We start from the raw sequence: 19,790 nt of genomic DNA, 5'->3' as shown, positions 1-19,790 counted from the left end.
CTGTGTTGATCTAGGCAAGGGAAATGAAGTGCTGCTGCTGTTCAATGAGAAAATGGAGAAATTTCAAAGTCCAGATTTTGATTATTAATAGGAAGAAACTGAAACTGGTGGGTCCCTGTTTTGAGAATAAGAAAATCAGATTGCTGAATCTGAATTGTAAATAGCCATTTTGTGATGTTTTTTGTTTAATTATCCTGGAGGTGTTTAAAGAATGAATAAAAGCAAAGAATGTCCCGTGGGAAACCTTCGGAGACACTAACCAAATATGTATCATGAAGATATGTATGTTCAAGTTATAAAGTGCTCCAAATGTATTTAATACAAGTTTGATCATGTTACTTTGAAGTGTAATGTATATGCTGATTTTTCTTTCAACAGATTTTAAGCTACCCTTCACAGTTGACATATGCCTGCCCAAAGAGACACATTCAAGTTATTTGAGATCTACACGGGAAAAACTAAGTTCAGAAGGAATAGTTCATCCATCCTTTCAGACTCCTGTAAAATTAAATTCTTCATCTCGAAAAACTAGGCGTCAGCGCAAAATCACCCATCGGTATTCTGTGAGGGATGCAAGAAAATCTCAGTTATCCACTTCGGATTCAGAAGGCAATTCAGACGACAAGACTACCATAATGATTAAACACAGACGGTCTCAAATCCTACAGCCTTTTGTAACATACCCACCTAGGGACGACTACCTTGCAAGAACAGGTGATTCCCCACTGGCAGAAGTAGTGCGAAGTTTTAATACCGATCCCATGAGTCTAGAAAATTCAACACAGATCGTTCCAGCACAAGAGTCAAAATCTGAGGTTATAAATGAGTCAGCTGCGGCAGCAATTGTCAGCAGCATGGACAATTCTCCATTTGACTTGTGCCATGTCTTGTTGTCATTGTTAGAAAAAGTGTGTAAATTTGATATTACCTTGAATCACAATTCTGCACTTGCAGCCACTGTAGTGCCCACCTTAACAGAATTCTTGTCAGGATTTGGAGACTGTTGCAATGTGAGTAGTGAAGCAGAAAGTGAAGTGGTTTCTGCAGGCTGGACAGAAGAACCTGTGGCTCTGGTTCAAAGGATGCTCTTTAGAACAGTGCTGCACCTTTTGTCCATAGATATTACCAATGCTGAAACTATGCCTGACAACTTGAGAAAAAATCTAACAGACTTACTTGGAGCAGCTTTAAAAATTAAAACTTGTTTGGAAAAGCAGTCTGATCCTTTTGCTCCAAGACAAAAGAAAACACTACAGGAGGTTCAAGATAACTTTGTGTTTTCCAAGTATCGCCACAGAGCCCTCCTTTTACCTGAGCTTCTAGAAGGGGTTTTGCAGATTCTGATCTGTTGTCTTCAGAGTGCAGCTTCCAATCCATTTTATTTTAGTCAAGCTATAGATCTCGTTCACGAATTTATACAACACCAGGGATTCAAACTATTGGAAATGACAGTGCTTCAAATGGAATGGCTGGTCGCAAGGGATGAGGAAATAACTACCGAAGCCTCAGAACATCTAAAAGCCCTAATCAACAGCATTATGAAAATAATCAGCACTATCAAAAAAGTGAAATCAGAACAGCTTCATCAGTCAATGTGTACAAGAAAGAGGCATAGACGATGTGAGTATTCTCACTTCATGCATCACCACAGAGATCTCTCGGGGCTTCCAGTTTCTGCTTTTAAAAACCAGGTTTCCAGAAACCCCTTTGAGGAGGTAGTACATGGAGACGTTCATTATCCTGAACGCTGCTGTTGCATTGCTGTTTGTGCTCATCAGTGCTTCTACTTGCTGCAGCAAGTTTCTTTGAGCAGCACCTGTGCTCAGATTCTATCAGGTGTACATAATGTAGGAATATGTTGTTGTATGGACCCAAAGTCTGTGATTACTCCATTACTTCGAGCTTCCAAGTTACCAGTGTTAAAAAACTTTCAACAGCACATATTGAGCATCCTTAGCAAGTTTATATTGGATCAACTGGGAGGAACTGAAGTGTCTCAAAAAATTGTACAGGCAGCCTGCAATATTTGTACTATTGACTGTGACCAGCTTGCTGAGCTAGAAGATACCCTGCAAAGCAACTCGACTGATATTGGTCTCGCATCAAATTTTTCATGTCCCTCTTATAGGTTTCAAGGGATTTTGCCTAGTAGAGGATCTGAAGACATGTTGTTGAAGTGGGATGCTTTGGAGGCTTACCAGGACTTTGCTTTTGAAGAAGACAGACAACGCAGTGTGCAGATAGCAAGCCACATTTGCCATTTAATCCAAAAGGGCAATGTGGTGGTTCAGTGGAAGTTATACAACTATATATATAACCCAGTGCTCCAGAGAGGGGTTGAGTTAGCTCATCATTCTCAACAGCTCGGTATAACTGCAGCATGCAATCAAGTATGCAGCTGTCATAGCCGATGTTTGCCCCAGGAGGTACTTCAAATTTATTTACAGACACTACCTGCATTATTTAAATCCAGGTTTGTTAATTTTTTATTTATTAATGGGAAAACTGTAGCCGTAAATTACAGAAATGTTTGTACATTAATCACTGATTAATACGTAATAAATTTGAGGTTGGGTAGCAGCACACACTTGGAAATGAAGGTGATGGGGACCATGTAAATAATTAGGATTGAGACCTTTATTATCCAACTTTTTTCAATAGGTTCATAAACCCCAGAAGGCCTCAGATCTGGGATGAGAGTATCTACACTACAAAACTAAAATGTGTAAAATCTTTATACAGAATGCGATATACAAACCTATTCTGCACTTCTTATTCCTCAAGCAAAAGTTAGTTGGGCATGTTGAATAGGTTCATGTGCCTTTTTTGTGAAGGAATTAGACTGCATAGAATTACGTCTAACTTCTACCATTGCAACTGCATTCATAGAATTATTAGTACATCCATAATTCTAACAAACTAACTATATTTGAGGCTTGAGGTAGGATTTCTTATAATTCCAAAATGACAAGGAACTGCTTCCTTGTTGCTTTACTCTTTTTTGTTTTTAATCTCTTATTATAGAAAACCTTCACTTTATTTTTTTTTAAAAGTTAAACAATCGCAGCACTTGCAAAACATGAAGTATAAGGGGAAGATTCTAGAAAAATCGAGAGCGTTTTTTTACCCTTGAAGTATGGTATGTGCTAAAAGCACAAACAAGGATGTATTCTTCCCTTCCTGCAAGGGACTGTGGTCTGTGTGGCCCAGTTGCAACCCTGAAAATTTCAATCTATCATGTGAAGTGACTGTTATAAAGACAGACTGCTCTGGATGCATAATAGAACCAAACTTATAACATCTCGAGAAAACTGATAGTGACAAAATCTAGCTATTCTGGTTAGCATAGAAATTTATAAGCTTGTTAGAAAACAATCTTTGTGAATATTGAAAGATTGAGGAGGGGAAAGTGAAGACTAGAGTCACTAAGTTATCTAAGGCAGCCCCTGGTAAAAAATGGGCAGTGGAAAGGACATGAGTATTTAAGTTAGTAGTGTGACTTTTGGAACACATTGTTCAATTGCAGTAAAGGGCATAGATTTCATCAAATGATTACTATAATCAAAAAGACAAATGATTGTGCAGGTCAAAATGAGAACAGCTGGAGTGCTGCGTCCATTTTTGGGCACTTCCCCTTTGTAGGGATGTACGTATTTTGGAAGTGGTTTAGATAAATAAGATTATAAAATGTCTTTAAACTCTGTAACCCACTTCTACAACTAAGTAAGTATTCTTGGTTTGGGGAGGGGGAAGGGGAAGGAAGCTAGGGGTTTGCTGTTACAGAAATATGTAAATACCTAAAAGGGTTACAGAGACTTTGGGTTAGGATTTGTATGAACTAATAATTTTTTGTGTGGAGGGTGAATAGATACTCCTAGAAATTAAAATAAGTAGAGTTTGGGTTAATACATGAAAGAGTGCTTTTTTCCTCCGTGCGTAATCAGTAATATTTTGTGTACAGTATGACATTATTTTAAAACATCAGACTCAAAAACCTGCATGTAAAATATTTCAGATAAAATTAAAAGTACATTTGTTTGTGTCCATATTCAAACAAATATCCTTGCTAACTGTGGTTACATAATGTTCCAAAATTGTTATATTCAGAGGGAATTTGTGCTTTCCAGTGTGTAACAGAAGTAAGAGGGACAATGACAAATTTCAAAATTGTTCATTTAACATGTTAGATAATTCTAAATGATTGTTTGTTTGTTTTTTAAAAAGAGCATCAGAGGCTTAGGCACAAGTATAGCATAAAGGCAAGTGCCAAACCTTCTGGAGCAAACTTAACTGAAGAGGTTAATTAAAACACTCTTGTGGCCCTAACCAGCATGTTCTTCCAATCCACATGAAGTGCATTATAATAGTCTGGCATTATGCATTCCCTATTTGAGAAGCAAGATTGTGTGGCTTCTCTCCCACTATCGAATGAATTATCCTTAATCAGGACTCCAGAGTAGTGCAAAAGATGTCCTCCATAGATTCTTGCCAATAAGCCCCAATAGAGCAGCTAATGGGAAAGTGTTGGGGTTAAGGTAAACTTTGACCCCAATCTAAATTTATTTGTAACCCTGGTATGTAATACTTGGGTATACACTTTACTGTAAAGATAACTTCCTTCTTGAATCCTAGTAAAGTGTGTGCTGTTTGTGTCTCTGGGACAAATAATGTTAAAAAGCTCTGTTTATGCCCAGCCTATATAATAGTGAAGTTTCTGTGTGCTTTCTTCCATAGGATAATACAAAATCTGTTCTTAAGTTGTAATGGAGTGAATCAAATGACAGAACTGAATTACTTAGATTCTGTAAGAAGTCACTCTCTGAAAGTATTTGAAACTCTGATATTCTGCCTTGGAGATCAGCAGGAAGACCAAGCAATGCCAGAACTAGAGGGTATGGATAAAGAACAAAAGGAGCCCATTTTAGATTTAGTGACTTCCTTTCGTAGCCAGCAGATTTCTGATGTTCCTCAAAGCCTGAGCAAGTTTTATGCAGGCCTCAGAGAAGCTTATCCAAAGAAGAAAAAGTATGTCAATCAAGATGTTCATGTCAATTTGATAAATTTATTTCTCTGTGTGGCTTTTTTGTGTGTAAGTAAAGAAGAAGAGTGTGATCGGGATTCAGCTAATGATTCTGAAGATACATCAGGCTATGATAGCACAGCTAGTGAGCCTTTGAGTCACAAGCTACCATGTCTCTCACTAGAGAGCCTTACTTTACCCTCCCCAGAACATATCCACAGGGCAGCAGACATTTGGTCTATATGTCGTTGGATCTATTTGTGTAGTTCAGTTTTCCAGAGACAGTTCCATAGGCTTGGTGGTTTTGAAGTTTGTCATAGATTGATACTCGTGATAATCCAGAAACTTGCCAAAAATAAAGAAAAGGAGCAAGAGGAAAAGGCGAGAACTTTAAGTGAAAATAATAAATGTTTAAATGGCAGTCCTTCTAATGAATCTGTTTTCAAAGAAGATTCATATCACTTGACTGTGAACAAACAGTTGACACGATCGGAGCTTAATAGTCTTGATGAAAATCCTGATGCTACTGGACAACTGGTATCTGAATGTGTCTCCTGTGACCATTCTTTGAAAGTGGAACAAATTTCGGTTGCTACTGTTGATGAGCTTGAGGAACGAAAGAAGTTTGTAAGTCAAGAGAATGAGTGGTCACTTCACAGTATAAAACTCTTGGAAGCTTTGCTGACTATTTGTCTACACAGCGCAAATAGTACCCAACAGAAAGTGGAAGTGGAGTTGCTTCACCAGGTAAATATATTCTTTACATAAAGTTCTTAAGGATATATGTACAATACTTTCTTCCAGTAACTCAGTGAAAACTTATTTTAGAAGTGGGCAAAGGGTAGTGCTCCTTATTTTCTTCTAAAACAGTACCATTTTTTTGGTTGAGGTTTAGGGATCAGATTGGAAGTCAAAGGATTGGACACCAGGTTAAGCTGACTTTTGCTTTGCTTTGTGGACTTGGGCAGCTTTCTTAACCTCTTTGTCTCATTTTCCTAATCAGTAAAGTGGGGAATGGTATGAGGAGTAATATTTGCAAAGCCTGCTGGATATGAAAAAGGGTATGGAAGAAATAAGTGTTGATTGTATTAGCTTTGTACTGTTAGTTGGGAAGTAACCAGTGGCCTAAATTTCAGCAGAATGAAGATTTTGATTTACTGGATGACAAATAGTAACAGACAGATCTTCATACTATTTCAAGTGATTGAGATGCGGCTGAGAATGTAAATGGCAGTGGAATTCAATCCATTTAGATAAGAGATTGGTGGTGGACAGGGGAAGCTAAAAATAAACTAGGATACAGTAATCATTGCATAAATACTGGGACTGAATATAGTACGGATTTTTTTTTCATTTAGCCAAATACAGAATAACATCAAGCATAATGGATAGTTTTTGTTTTGCTCATGTAGAGTGTGTGTCTGGAAGATATATTACTTGAAATGCGGGACCAGCTTGCCCAGTCAAGAGCAATTGAAACGTACTTGGCAAAACCTCTGTTAGATTCACTGCTTCGAGTTGCGCTGGGAAATTATTCTGCTGATCTGGATCATTCTGAAGAGAAAACAGAGAAGGTATGCAACAGTATAACACTCTCACTAAGCACAAGTAATCTGGTTTAAGAGGATTACTCGTATGTGTAAAGGTTTGCTGGATCAGGCCTGTATATTGCTACTCATAAATAAAAAAGCATATGTTGTCACATCAGAGGGCATGTGCACAGGCTTGCTTAAAATTAGTAATGCTTTTAGGGAGTCATTCCTTCATGGATACATGTAAACACCATTGAAGTTAGTGGATGCCTGTTTTATTCGCTGTGTCAATCCATAAATGAAAGTGCTTTATGCACAAAAGGAAAAACAAGCAAGCTATATATATCATAGTATTGATTCAGGGAGAATAGATCTGCAACTTGTTTCAGTTCACTTTTCACTCTATAACAGAGGGGGGCAAACTAAGGCATGTGGGCCACATCTGGCCTGTGGGACTGTCCTGCCCTGCCCTTGAGCTTCTGGCTGGGGAGGCTAGCCCCCGGCCCCTCCCCCACTGTCGCCTCTCCACCCCACAGCTATGCTGCCATGCGGGCAGCTGGGCTGCGAGCTCCTGCTGCTCTGAGCGGCATGGTAAGGGGGTGGTGGTGGCGGGGTTGGGTACAGGGTTCCGGGGGGCAGTTCAATGGGGCAGAGGTTCTGGGGCAGGGTGGTCGGGGAACGGGGGGGGTTGGGTTAGGGTGTGGGAGTCCCGGGGTGGCCTGTCAGGGTGTGGATAGGGGTGGGGGGGCAGTCAGGGGACAGGGAGCAGCAGGGGTTGGATGGTGGTGGGGTCCCAGGGTGGGGGGAGCATGGTTAGGGGCAGGGGGTGCTGGGAGCGGGCAGTCAGGGGACAAGGAGTGGGGAGGGGGCAGTTGGATGGGTCGGAGGTTCTGAGGGGGGCAGTCAGGGGGTGGGAAGTGGGTGGGGGCCGATAGGTGGTGGGGGCCAGTCTGTTTGGGGGGCACAGCCCTCCATACAGTTTCACACCCCGATGTGGCCCTCGGGCCAAAAAGTATGCTCACCCCTGCTCTACAAGAAGAATAAATTGCCCCCCTGAGTCTTCTTCCCCCCCCCCCCCCCAAAAAAAAAAAAAAAGGAATTTTCAAGAAAGCTCTTCAGTGCGGGAGGCTGATTGACCCTGATATTTTTCTCCTAATGCTCACAAGACCCTTTGCAAGGTATGGAACCATCATCCCACCTTTTACAGAAGAAAAGAGATCAAGATACTTGCACAGGGTCGCAGTCAGTTTGTGTTAGATTGGAAATGAAATTTTCCGATTTTTATTTTTATTTTTTTCCCCCACGTTTTAACTGTTAGTGCTGCCAGAAAGGTTTAAGAACATGGGTCCCTTGACAGAATCCTTTTTCCGGTTTGTTTTTAAGATACATTTTTTGGGTTTTTTACTCATCATAAAAAAAAAAATCAACTTACATTTTTGCTTTTAAAAAATACTCTCCACCCCTTTAGATTTGTTTTGTTTTAAAAGTGAAGTTTTGACTCATGTTTGTAGAGGCAGTATTTCCCAATAGGTTTTATGGACTGTGCTGCTCTCTCCACTTTCAAGAGCAGAGGTAATTCTGACCTGGAAGATCTCACAGCATTTTGTTTTTTGAATGAAAATGAAACTTATAAGCAACTGTTTCTAAGTTTGTTTTGTTTTTGTTTTTAAATATGGGTGTGTCAGATCCATCACACGGAAAAGGAGTCTGTGTCCCAACCTGAAGACCTTTCTGAAGAAGCTGAAGAATCGCAGTGCTGTAGTTTTAAACTCTTTGCTGAAGAGGAAGGCTATGAAGCAGATAGTGAAAGTAACCCTGATAGTGAAAGCAAGGATGAAGGTAAATGCAAACTTTGCACAAACATCAGGCAAAATAATCTTTAACTGTTTTATAGACTAGCTTTTACAATGTGATTTATGTGAAGTACTGGACTTTTTCCCAACATGCAAAAGTGGAATAGATTGCACAGGCCATAACAGATTTTCAGTTTAGGTTATTTTTGCAGTATGAAACGGCTTTATTGCAGGGGAGGGTAACGGTTCACACCTATTTTACCTAAATGTTATTGGGAAATGTTTTAAGCACTGAGTTTTGGCTTCTGTCAAATTGCTCTGAAGTACTGTTGTCATTCTCACTGAAGTGTGTTATTGATTGTGGTCTAAAAGCAGTTTCTTCTCCAGATAGGATCCTAAGTAAGTAGTGTTTTTTATAACTCCATGCTCAATTTTTTTACAATGTTATCTTCCTTGTAAAATATTTCCTAGTCTGATCTTTGTGTGTGTGTGTGTGTGTGTACTAATTTTTCTAATAACATGCACATCCATTGTTCTTTTTGTTACAAAACTGATTTTTCAAATTAAGCATACATTGTAAGTATTTGCTTTTGTATAACAATTTGATCTAAAGTATGCATTTAATTATAATTGAGTTGGAGTTGTAATTTCAGTTAGGTGTGTCAGTGGTTCTGTCTATATTGTAAATCTGTGTAGCATAGATATTAGACTAGGGTTGCCAACTTTCTAATTGCACAAAACCGAACACCCTAGCCCCACACGTTCCCTGAGGCCCCGCCCCCGCTCACTACATTTCCCCCCTCCTTTGGTGGCTCGCTTTCTCCCCAGACTCACTTTCACTGGGTTGGGGGAGGGGGTTGGGGTTCAGTAGGGGGCAAGAGTTCTAACCGGGGGTGCAGGCTCCATGGTGGGACCAGAAATGAGGGTTCAGGGTCCAGGAGAGATCTCTGGGCTGGGGCAGGGAGTTTGGGGTTTGGGAGGCAGTATGGGCTCTGGGCTGGGGGTGCAGGCTCTGGTGCCAGGGATGAGGGCTTTGGGGTGCAAGAGGGAGCTCTGGGTTTGGGGGGGGGGACGCTCAGGGCTGGGGCAGGGGGTTAGGGCTCCAGGTTGGGGCGCGGGCTTCCTTGGGCAGCTCCTGGTCAGCAGCACAACAGAGCTGAAGCAGGCTTCCTGTCTGTCCTGGCTCCATGCTGCACTCCAGAAGCAGCCAGCAGATCTGGTTTCTAGGAGGGGGGGCCAGGAGGCCAATGGGAGTGTGGAGCTGGTGCTTGGGGCTTGGGCAGCGCACAGAGCCCTGTGTGAGGTCCCCCTCCCCCCACCTAGGAGCTGGACCTGTTGGCCGCTTCTGGGGCACAGCATGGTGCCAGGACAGGTAGGGACTAGCCTGCTTTAGACCCGCAGCACTGCCGACTGGACTTCTAACGGCCCTCTTGGCAGTGCTGACTGGAGCCGCCAGGGTCCCTTTTTGACTGGGCATTCCAGTTGAAAACTAGACACCTGGCAATCTTATATTAGACATATTATAAGACTAACTGTATAGTGTACTTTAAATCTGTCTGAGTAAGAGGGGAATTCTAGAATTTTTATGGCTTACCTGAAATACTTGAACAAGATGTCTAATAAATCTACCACTTGCAATTGTTTGTGTGGCAAGTTTCTTTGCTAGTAGTAGTAGTAATCTTAAAACCAAACCAAACAATAGCTAAACAAAAACCCTCAATCAACAAAATGCATGTTTTTGTTTCAGGAACAGACACTAAAAGAGAAGCAGGATGCATGGTCCCTTCAAGTTATTCCAGTGACCTAACTGAAAACATCAGTCAAGGAGAATTAATATACCCTGAAATCTGTTTGCTAGAATTAAACTTGCTCTCAGCTGGCAACCCAAGCCTAGATGTACTTGCCCATGTTTTCCAGAGCTTCTTGAAAGTCATCAGGCAGAAGGAGAAAAATGCCACTTTCCTTATGCAACAGGTAGAAGATGAATGTGATTAACAAAACAGAACTTGTATAGTATATTAATAGGAAACTGATGAAAATATTGTGCAAGAGAACCATGAAAATATTCAAATATATACTCTTGGATCCTATCAATTTTTTTATATTGGAATATTTAATACAAACTGAAATGTTTTTATGTGACTGAAGTTACAAATTAGTGACATGTAGAGTTATGTTACCAGATGGTATATTTTAAACGATGTACTGAAAGTTGTTTTACTTGTCTGGATTTTGAGTTCAGGTTTGCAAAGCCTTGTTATGCCTATGACTGTTTATAGTCGCTGTGGATAGTGTTTTGCAGCTGATCAGCATATTTTAAAAAATGTTACAGCATCAGGCCAGTGTTGGCGTCATGTTGGGCCCAGGATATTAGAGTGACAGGATGGGTGAGGTAATACTTTTTATTATTATTATTTTTTTTTTTTAATTGGATCAGTTTCTTTTGGTGAAAGAGATGAGTTTTTGAGAGAGCTCTTCTTCAGGTGTGTGTCACTTGAAAGTTTATTTTTCTCATCAACAGAAGTGAGTCCAATAAAAGATATTACCTCACTCACCTTATCTCTCTAGCATAAGGCCAAACACTTGTGTATCCAGGAGCAATAACTCTCCGTCCTTCATTCTGGCGACCTGTTTTTTCCCCTCCACCCTTTTACTAGCACCATACAGTCCACAGGAATCATTACAGCCCCAGAGCTAAAGTAATCCGTGTGCATGATCCAATTAAATAGAGACTGACTTGTTAAAGACAAACCTATGCCCCACATATGGCATAAGACCTTCACGGTCTATGAATACATGCCTGTGATCTCCTGTGCATTCTAAATATTTCTGAAGCATTTTGTTCTCTTATTTTGTTCCCATAGAGGTTTTTTTTGTAGAAACTAGCATGCTCAAGTTAATTGTGGAAGGACTGTGTATCATTTGTTGATTCTGGGCAACTTAGAAGACAAACTGGAATTTAAAATAAGAAATTCAGAGGAAGTTTTTTGTTTAGCCTTCTGTGTCAGAGGAACATCAATAATAAATTCTTTAGCTGTATCTCCATGAAGGGGAAAATGTGGCAAGTACTAAAAATCTTCTGTTAAATCTGTCATTCATATAATCATTTGCCTATATGAAAACAGGGTATCTTTAGAATAAAATATTAGATATTCTTTACAGTTGAAATTAAAAGCATTAACTACCTGGGCACCAGTGATCTGGAACTGGTCCAACTGATGCCCTCTGTATCAGGAAACCTTCAGTGTCTGCGCACCGAATTGGCATGGCATATATGGATTCAAGTTGTTTTTGCAAACTTACTGTAATGTGTTTGGCTCTCCCCACCTCCTCCCCACCACCACACACACCTCTTCATAAACCTTCCTATACAGACAAACCTGAGCCAGACAGCCGCGGTCTTGAAAATAAACACATTTCTAAAGCTACTAAATAACTTTCTATTGGCTGGCAGACTCACTTACTCCATCTCTTATCTACACCCTGCTATTAGTCCCATCTTCTTTTTTGAAAGCCTTTGATTCCCTGGTGAAGTGTCTTAGGGCAATCTTCTGGTTGATCATTGGCCTGAGATGAAACAGCAGTGTGTTATACAGAGACAGGGTCGTTTAGCGAATGGGGCTCTGATCTAAGAGTCATGAGATTTGTGTATTATTCTTGGCTTGGCTGCTGATGTGCTGTGTGACAAGGTAACTCATGGCACTTCTCTGTTCCTGTTTCCCCTGCCATACTTCGTCCATCTCATCTATTTAGATGGAAAAAATTTTGGGACAGGGATTGTCTTACTATGTGTTTATGCAATACCAAGCATAGTTGCAGCGTCTAAGAGCTATAGTAATATAATTATAATTATCTCCCAGAATACTTCGATGTTCAGACAAATTGAGATTAATGATAAAAAATACCGGATTAATCTGATTTAGGATGAGATCCTCATGACTTTTTTTTTTTTTTTTTTTTTTAAATATGCTTTTGTGACTTTTTGGTACAAATATAAACAATTCCCTTGATAAATGATAGTAATGTAACTCTTGTGGTAGTTTTACCTGTATGGACTTTACCTGGTAATTTTTATGACTAAGTTAATAATCCATCTAGTGGTCTTTTCATATTGTATTGCCTATGATGATTGGGGCTTAATTATTACATCAAAAAAGGGGAAATGCTATATTTTAATACAATTTAATGTATTTAAAATATAAATAACTTTTGGGAATAGCCTTAGAACCCAAATCCTCCTATGACCCTTGAGGAAAGAAGGTTTTTGATTGTATGTTTATTAATTAGTCACTTACTTACTTTTTTCTCTAAGGATGCATTTAAATAAATCCCATTCCTGAAGACTCAAAAGCCCCAAAAAATATATATAATTTAATTTTATTTTAGAAAGTGACAAGAATACTTCTTCCTAAAGTCAACATTGTGCTAGATTTGGAAAAAGAAAAGGAATACAAATCTGTTGGACTAATCAGTTTAGTGATTATGTACAAAAACTGTTTGAGACAGGATTATGAAGAATGCAATTTTTTTTTACTAGAAGTGAAAGTGAGTTTGCTTTAAATGTTAAAACACTGTTTCACCTTTACTTGACCTATGAGAATGTGTAATTTGCTTATCTGTACAGTACATTACTATAGGCCAGTACTTAATCAATTTCTGGTGATTCAGAAAAGATGACATAGGTTCCTGCAATGTAGTCTGTAAGAACAATGAGTTCTTGAGTAGTTGCCAGACTGGCAGTGGCTCAATAACTGATGCTTTAATCGCCTTGATCCCAAAGGCTGTCTCATCATCAGAAGCATCTGAACTAGTCAGAATCTTGCAAGCAAGATCAGTAGTTTTTTTGATAGAACAAATACTAAAAATCATGATTAAATCACTAGCAACATTTTATTTGGCAAAATCAGTTGTGAATATATTGGAATATTTAAAACAAATTCTGTGGAGTTTTGCTCTTTAAACTGATGTGAATTGTTCAGATAGCTAACTTTAAAGTTTTCTCTTGCAGGGAGCTGTAAAAAGCCTTTTGGGAGGATTCCTAAACATCTTGACACAGAAGGACTCCAGTTTTCATGGTGGGTTTAATGCTGTTTACTCTTCTTTTTTAAAAATAAATACATAAATAAAAATGCTGGAATTATTATAATGTATATGTTATACAATTACAAGTATATATGCTCAAACTTTCAGCCCACAACTATTATTAATGAACATGCAGAATTGGCAAGCACATCCATGGGCACGTGGAAATATCCACACTTACGTGTACAATCCAAGTATGCTTGCATTTTACACTTTTATGTACAAAAGTGTGTTGGGTTTTTTGGTTTTGGTGTTTTTGGTTGGGGGAGAGATCAGAGTCTGCATAATGCCAAACAGGTGTGCATGCAGATTTGAAAGGTTGTCTGAACACCTGGACAGAAGAGATTAGGGTTAATTTAGTGTTTCTATTTTGTAGATGACAGTGCAGCTTCTTCAACAGAAAATTACCTTATTACTTCTATAATACATTTTAGAATCAATTTATTTGTTTTTAAATGTTTAAAAATGTCACAGAAATTTCAGCTTGATATTAGAGGATCAAGTCCTCAGAAGATACAGCCATGGCAGTGTAAGCCTCCTCAGAATAGGCCACTTATGTAGGGATACCTTTTGAGGTGCGAGTATCTCTGTATACCCAAGCAACCTGTGATTTCGTACCTAAGATTTCCATACAAATTAATTGTGGTGATGTGTGTATTGCACGTAATTTAAACCATCGAATAAATGTCTAGTAGCAATGATTTTTGATTGCTACAAACCCAACCTAGAAGTGACCAGATTTGTGTCTTAGTAACAGACAGCTCCCATTTCACTATTTTTTTAAAAAATTTTTAATTAAAGGAAAAAGCTTTTTTTGCCAGAAGTGCCTATTCTAATTTAGTAAATGAGGTAGATGAAATTATTTGTATTCATTACATCTGATTTTTGTCACAGAAATGGTAGAATGATACGATTTCATCTGATTGTAAGGTTGTATATAAAAAACTCAAAATTTGGTACTCTCTCCTTTTAGGCATTTGTGTGAATAGTTACTTCATATACTGAACATAAGTAGTAGCCCACTTGCCTAGAAACATTTTTCATAATGTAGTGAACTATGGTCCTATTCGATGTATTCTGTTCCTTGCCTTTGGCACAGATTTGCTGTGACATTGGGTGAGATGCTTAACTCCTCTGTCTGATGTTCCCATTTTAGCAACTGGAAATATCTGCCCCATATAAGAGCTGTAAGGCTATATTCATTAATATTCTTAACTTGAGATTCTTAATGGAGGACATGTCACAAAATATGTCAGTTCTAATGTTTTCAGTCCGTTTATTCTGCCTCGTTTTAATGTCGTCCAAAAGCAAGTTATGGCGGCAATATAGACTATGATATTGTATGTGAAAAATGTTTTTTATTTAAACAAATTTTGATAACTTTTTATCATCTGTGTAGCATGCCAGATAGTGCTGGTAGAGCTTCTAGTGTCTTTGATGAGCTCAAGGACATGTGCAGAAGAGCTAACCCTTCTCTTGAGGATATTTTTAGAGGAAGCACCTTGTACAGTAAGTATACTACAGATCAGAAAATTCCTTAATGCAACAAAGAGTGGGGCTGAACAAATTGACTGGCATATCAATATATGCATTTGTTTCAGGTAGCTTTAAGAAAAAGACCTGGAACATAGTAACCTGTTATAATGTTACTGGTTAGAATGTATATAACTGCCATTTACACTGCGTAAACACTAGTTAGTAGAAAAATAGATTAATTTTGCTTGGCACAATAAAATGTGGGGGAAGATGTAGGAGAGAAGCGATGGTGAGGTATAGATATAAATTTTTTTGATGGAGGCACTTGAGCATTCATTCTTCAAGTGCAAGGAAAAGACTGGGCTTTGGGGTAGGGAGAAGGATGGTGAGAGGAGGGATAATATATTGAAGGTCCTTCCTGTTAATTGCATCATGAGCAAAAAGCCTTCCAGTTTCCTAGAAATTACCATTTTTTTGTGAACAGGAAGTACTTTCAAAGCTAACTAAACAATATTTGAGCCTATTGCTTGTTGTGGCCATTTTGCTGAACTGCAATCTGTAGTTTTGTACAGGAGACTTTGAATATCCTTCCATTCAGTCTGTTCCATGTTGGAAGAATAACTTCATGGTATAGGCATTTTATTTAAATAGTAACTAACAAAGCAAGAAGACACACAGCGGCCAAAATGTTTCAAAAGTAGCATGAGATTTTTTTGGGTGTCTGACTTGAGAAACATTGGCCGTAATCTTCAGAAATGTTGGGAGCCTGCAACTCAATTTGAAATTAGTGCTCAGCACCTCTAAATTAGGCTAAAGTATCTTAAGTTGGGCATGCAAAATCAGAGGCCACTTCTGAAAATGTGGATCTGAGTCTTTCTATGTAAGCTGTGTATTCTGCATTAGCATTGGCTATATAGTGTTAACATAATTTGATTCTGGTTATTTTTCTTGTTTTGTTTCTCTTAGGAGATACTACTTAAAGGTATCTTGAAGATAGTGGAGACGAATATCTATATGAGTCCATTACAATATCTCTCCTTCCCCTTGCTAAAGAGCCCAAATTTAAATAGCAGTTCTTCACAAAAATCGATTAGTGCACTCAACAGCAAGACCATAGGACTATTAAAAAGAGCAAAGTTTTCACAAAATAAGAAGGAAGTAGATGGTGAGAATTTGACTCACCAGCTTCTTTCTTCTTGGCATGTAGCCCCAATCCACTTGCCTTTGGTGGGGCAAAACTGTTGGCCGCACATGTCTGAGGGCTTCAGTGTCTCATTGTGGTTTCACGTGGAATGTGTTCAAGAAACAGAAAGTCCCACAGAAAAAGGGAAGAAGATGAAGAAAAGAAGCAAGTCACTAATTGTGCGAGAGAGCAGTTTTGGTGGCACAGGTAAGTTTTTTATATTATTACTGACCTTATAAAGCTGAGGGATTTCAGATGTTTCTACTAGACATACACAATAATAGTTTTGAACTGAACAGAAAGCTGTAATTCAATATTAGCTGCTCTGTACTGTTACAGTTAATGTATGGCACCCAAGAGTGAACTTGCCCTTATATTTTTTTGGGGACCGATAAGATGTGGTAAAATGATTTCCCACTTCCAGCTTTAACTTGAAAACAGTTAAAAGTTCAACTGTTTTAAATATTTTCAGTTACCCTTAAGTGTCCATAAGAGAAGATATTACTGATTTCAGAAGTATCATAGTGGGTTTTCCCCCACTTTTATTCACTTGCTCTCTCAGCATTACTGATTATTGTTCTCATTGAATTAGAAGCCAGAGATGATAAAATACCTATTGTGCCATCATAGCCTATATTAAGGAAATGAAAGTATTCTGACTTTCTCTGGAGAATCTCCAACTGAAGTCTGCTTCTGTCTCTTGAGTTCATTTTCGTCCTTTATTTGAAAAGTTGATGAAGTTGTAGAGTGTTTTGTTTTTAAGTGGGAGCTGATAATGCTGATTATAATTCGTGTTACAAAATAGTTTCAAACCCTTATTCAAGCAAGTAATTTCTCTGAATTAAATAAGACTACATATTTGAGGAAAGGACTGCTGCTGCAAGCAGGGTCAACCCTGAAACCTTTTGCTTTCACATGCTTCTACAGCTTTCAAAAATTTCACCATCTGGACAAACATTTAGTCAAACTGTAGTCAGTGAGGGAGGGAAAAAATAAGTTCTAACCACAAACCCTGTACCCAAGGTTACAGTAAAAAGGCTGAAATCCAAAACTTAGTATGCCTGTTCCCATTTGAGGACTTGTGCCTTTGCTCGGTGGTAAAGGGAAAATATTTAACAAATTCTGTCCATAAAACATTCTAAGTATTTATTGATGCACACTAAGGCTCCTGTCCAACAAAGCCCTTAAACTGATTAACTATAAGCATGCAAGCAGTTCTGTTGACTTCAGTGGAACTCCTCATGTGCTTAAGTGCTTTGCTGGGTCAGGGCCTAAAACACAAGAGAATTGTGCCTGTATATAATTATAGTAGCTGCACAGTTGGCTCTGTGTAAAGATGCTGATTCAAAGAACAGGCAGACTTATTGCCTCCAGAGTTTTCTTTTCCTCTTAAACTAAAGTGGAAAATTTAAATGCATGACTGTGGAGATGATAACTTCTAGAGCAGTGGTTGGCAACCTGCGGCCCGCAGGCCGCCTATGGCCCATCAGGGTAATCCGCTGGCAGGCTGCGAGACAGTTAGTTTGTTTACTCTGACCGTCCACAGGCACGGCCACCCGCAGCTCCCAGTGGCTGCGGTTTGCCATTCCCGGCCAATGGGAGCTGCAGAAAGTGGCATGGGCCACAGGGACGTGTTGGCTGCTGGTTCCCGCAGCTCCCGTTGGCCAGGAATGGCTGCAGGGGGCCGTGCCTGTGGATGGTCAATGTAAACAAACTATCGCAGCCTGCCAGCGGAGTACCCTGATGGGCCGCAGGTTGCCCACAACTTTTCTAGAATGTGCTTTACATCAACAATATAAGATAGACCTAACCAAGGAAGACCTAGGTCTCCAATGGTGAAACTACAACATAATGCTTATACTAGTCAATTCACCTTTAAAGAAGTTTCTTACGATATATAAGCTGCTTTTTTTTGCACTTTGTGGACCATAAACAAATGTTGTTGTGGTATGGTTAATTGTAAATGCTATATATGCTATTTTATTTAATAATTATTTAATAAATATCTATTTTATTTTTCTAGAAGAAAGCAAATCTGTACGAATGGAGTACCTTAACTTGGGGGACAAACTTGTTGAAGATGGCTGCATTCATATAATTTCATTGGGTTCCAAAGCATTGATGATACAAGTCTGGGCTGATCTGAACACTGGAGCTTTCATATTTCGGTACTGTATGTTTGTTAGCCCCAAAATAGGAAGAATTGTAAATTGCATAATGTGTGACATCTTATGCAAGCTGACCTGGAGTAGTAGCATGGAGTCAGCCCCAGGATAGAAGACAAAGCTATGGTCTGTAGATTACTGTTCACTTAAACAGAAAGATCATTGACATTGTGCCTTAAATTTATGGCACAGTGCTTTACAAACCTAAAGAAACAGTCCCTGTGTACAGGCTTTGGCTCCAGCCTTTCATCTTTGTCCAGGTAGACGTGATCCTATGCCTGTGCAGAGCAAGTTGTAAGAGATGTAAGACAAATAAGAGCTCATAAAGGACAGCAGCTGAGGGATGAAGGAATTAAGAAGGAAGGAGGGAAGTTGCTTGGATAGGTAGATGGAGGAAGAGAATGCAATTGATGCATAAGAATAGGGAAGCTGTTCCAAGAATACGAGGCAGCATGACAGAAGAAGAGAGGAAGTAAGGTGAGAGGCTTATCAAAATGGAATAGAAAATGTTGTCTTTTCTGGGGAAATTGCTGAATTGTTCTAACCTTGGATCCAGACAACTCTAGGATATGCTGATAATTACAATCCTGCTGGTCAGGCCAACTTTGGGTCTAACTTAAAATTCTTATCTGCTGGTTGGTGTCCATCATAATGTGTAAATTTGTGGACATTAACCAGCAGACTGGTGTTTTTAATGAAGTTACAACTAACTGCAATGTGGCCCCCCTTTTTAGCACTTAGCAGCAGCTAATAAACAAACATTCTGCTCTTTTTTTTCTTTTTTTTTTTTTTTTAATACAAACAACTTTACTTGGACCCTGAGTCTGGCACCTACTATTGGCACCCAAATAACAATGTTAGGTGCCTTTCAAAGAGAAAAAAGGGTTGTCTGGTTAGGAGATTGGACTGGAAACTGGGAAATCTGGCTTCTGTTCCTGGTTCTGCTATAGATTTTCTGCAAAACCTTGGGCTAGTTGCCTATCCTTATTTCACAGATGAGCTTAATTCTTACCTACCTCAGAGATATTGTGGGGCCAAATTGGCTAAGGTTTGAGATTCTTGGATACTGTGCTGGTGAGTGTTAAAGCAAAGCTATATAAATTAAAAAATACATGCTGATTTGAGCACCCAAATGTTGAATCTTTCATCTAAATTTGAAAATTGAACTCCCCATGACTGGGTTACCTGCTAATGCAGGGTTGGTTCTTGGAGGTGTGACTGTCTCTGCTGTCTCTGTTCGTTCATAGGAAACAAAAGTATGTGTTTCCTATGCCATGTTTTTCATTTGGCTTCGTAAAAATGTAAATGCATTTTTAGTTATGACAGTTTCACACAGCCTTATATGGACGGTAGCAGAAGCAGTGGGTGTTGATGGTGGGTTTGCCCTCAAACTTTCTAAAGGATGAAGTAGCTTTTAAAGGGGCCTCTAGATAGAAATGATTTGCAAGAAAGGTATTTGCATTTCTGAAAACATAAGTAAAGTGCTATGCTAGTACCACCAAATTTTATAGGCTACTACTAACATTTAAGAATTGAGGT

General features: G+C 39.1%; 1 protein-coding gene across 1 annotated transcript in view; it reads left to right on the top strand.

Moving 5' to 3' along the window:
- The window catches only part of LYST (lysosomal trafficking regulator), a 141,193-nt gene that overhangs the window by 27,730 nt on the left and 93,673 nt on the right, over positions 1-19,790 (top strand). Inside the window, exons 5-13 of the mRNA XM_074948886.1 lie at positions 379-2,473; positions 4,735-5,767; positions 6,433-6,594; positions 8,238-8,391; positions 10,093-10,319; positions 13,354-13,420; positions 14,827-14,936; positions 15,870-16,293; positions 18,110-18,254. Coding sequence (XP_074804987.1) covers positions 379-2,473; positions 4,735-5,767; positions 6,433-6,594; positions 8,238-8,391; positions 10,093-10,319; positions 13,354-13,420; positions 14,827-14,936; positions 15,870-16,293; positions 18,110-18,254 — 4,417 coding nt within the window. The remainder of the gene's footprint in view (positions 1-378; positions 2,474-4,734; positions 5,768-6,432; positions 6,595-8,237; positions 8,392-10,092; positions 10,320-13,353; positions 13,421-14,826; positions 14,937-15,869; positions 16,294-18,109; positions 18,255-19,790) is intronic.

This window comes from Natator depressus, chromosome 3 (genome assembly GCF_965152275.1).
Source record: "Natator depressus isolate rNatDep1 chromosome 3, rNatDep2.hap1, whole genome shotgun sequence".
Lineage (NCBI taxonomy): Eukaryota > Metazoa > Chordata > Testudines > Cheloniidae > Natator > Natator depressus.
The sequence above is the reverse complement of the archived record's forward strand: the minus strand, read 5'-3'. Positions and strand labels throughout refer to the sequence as shown.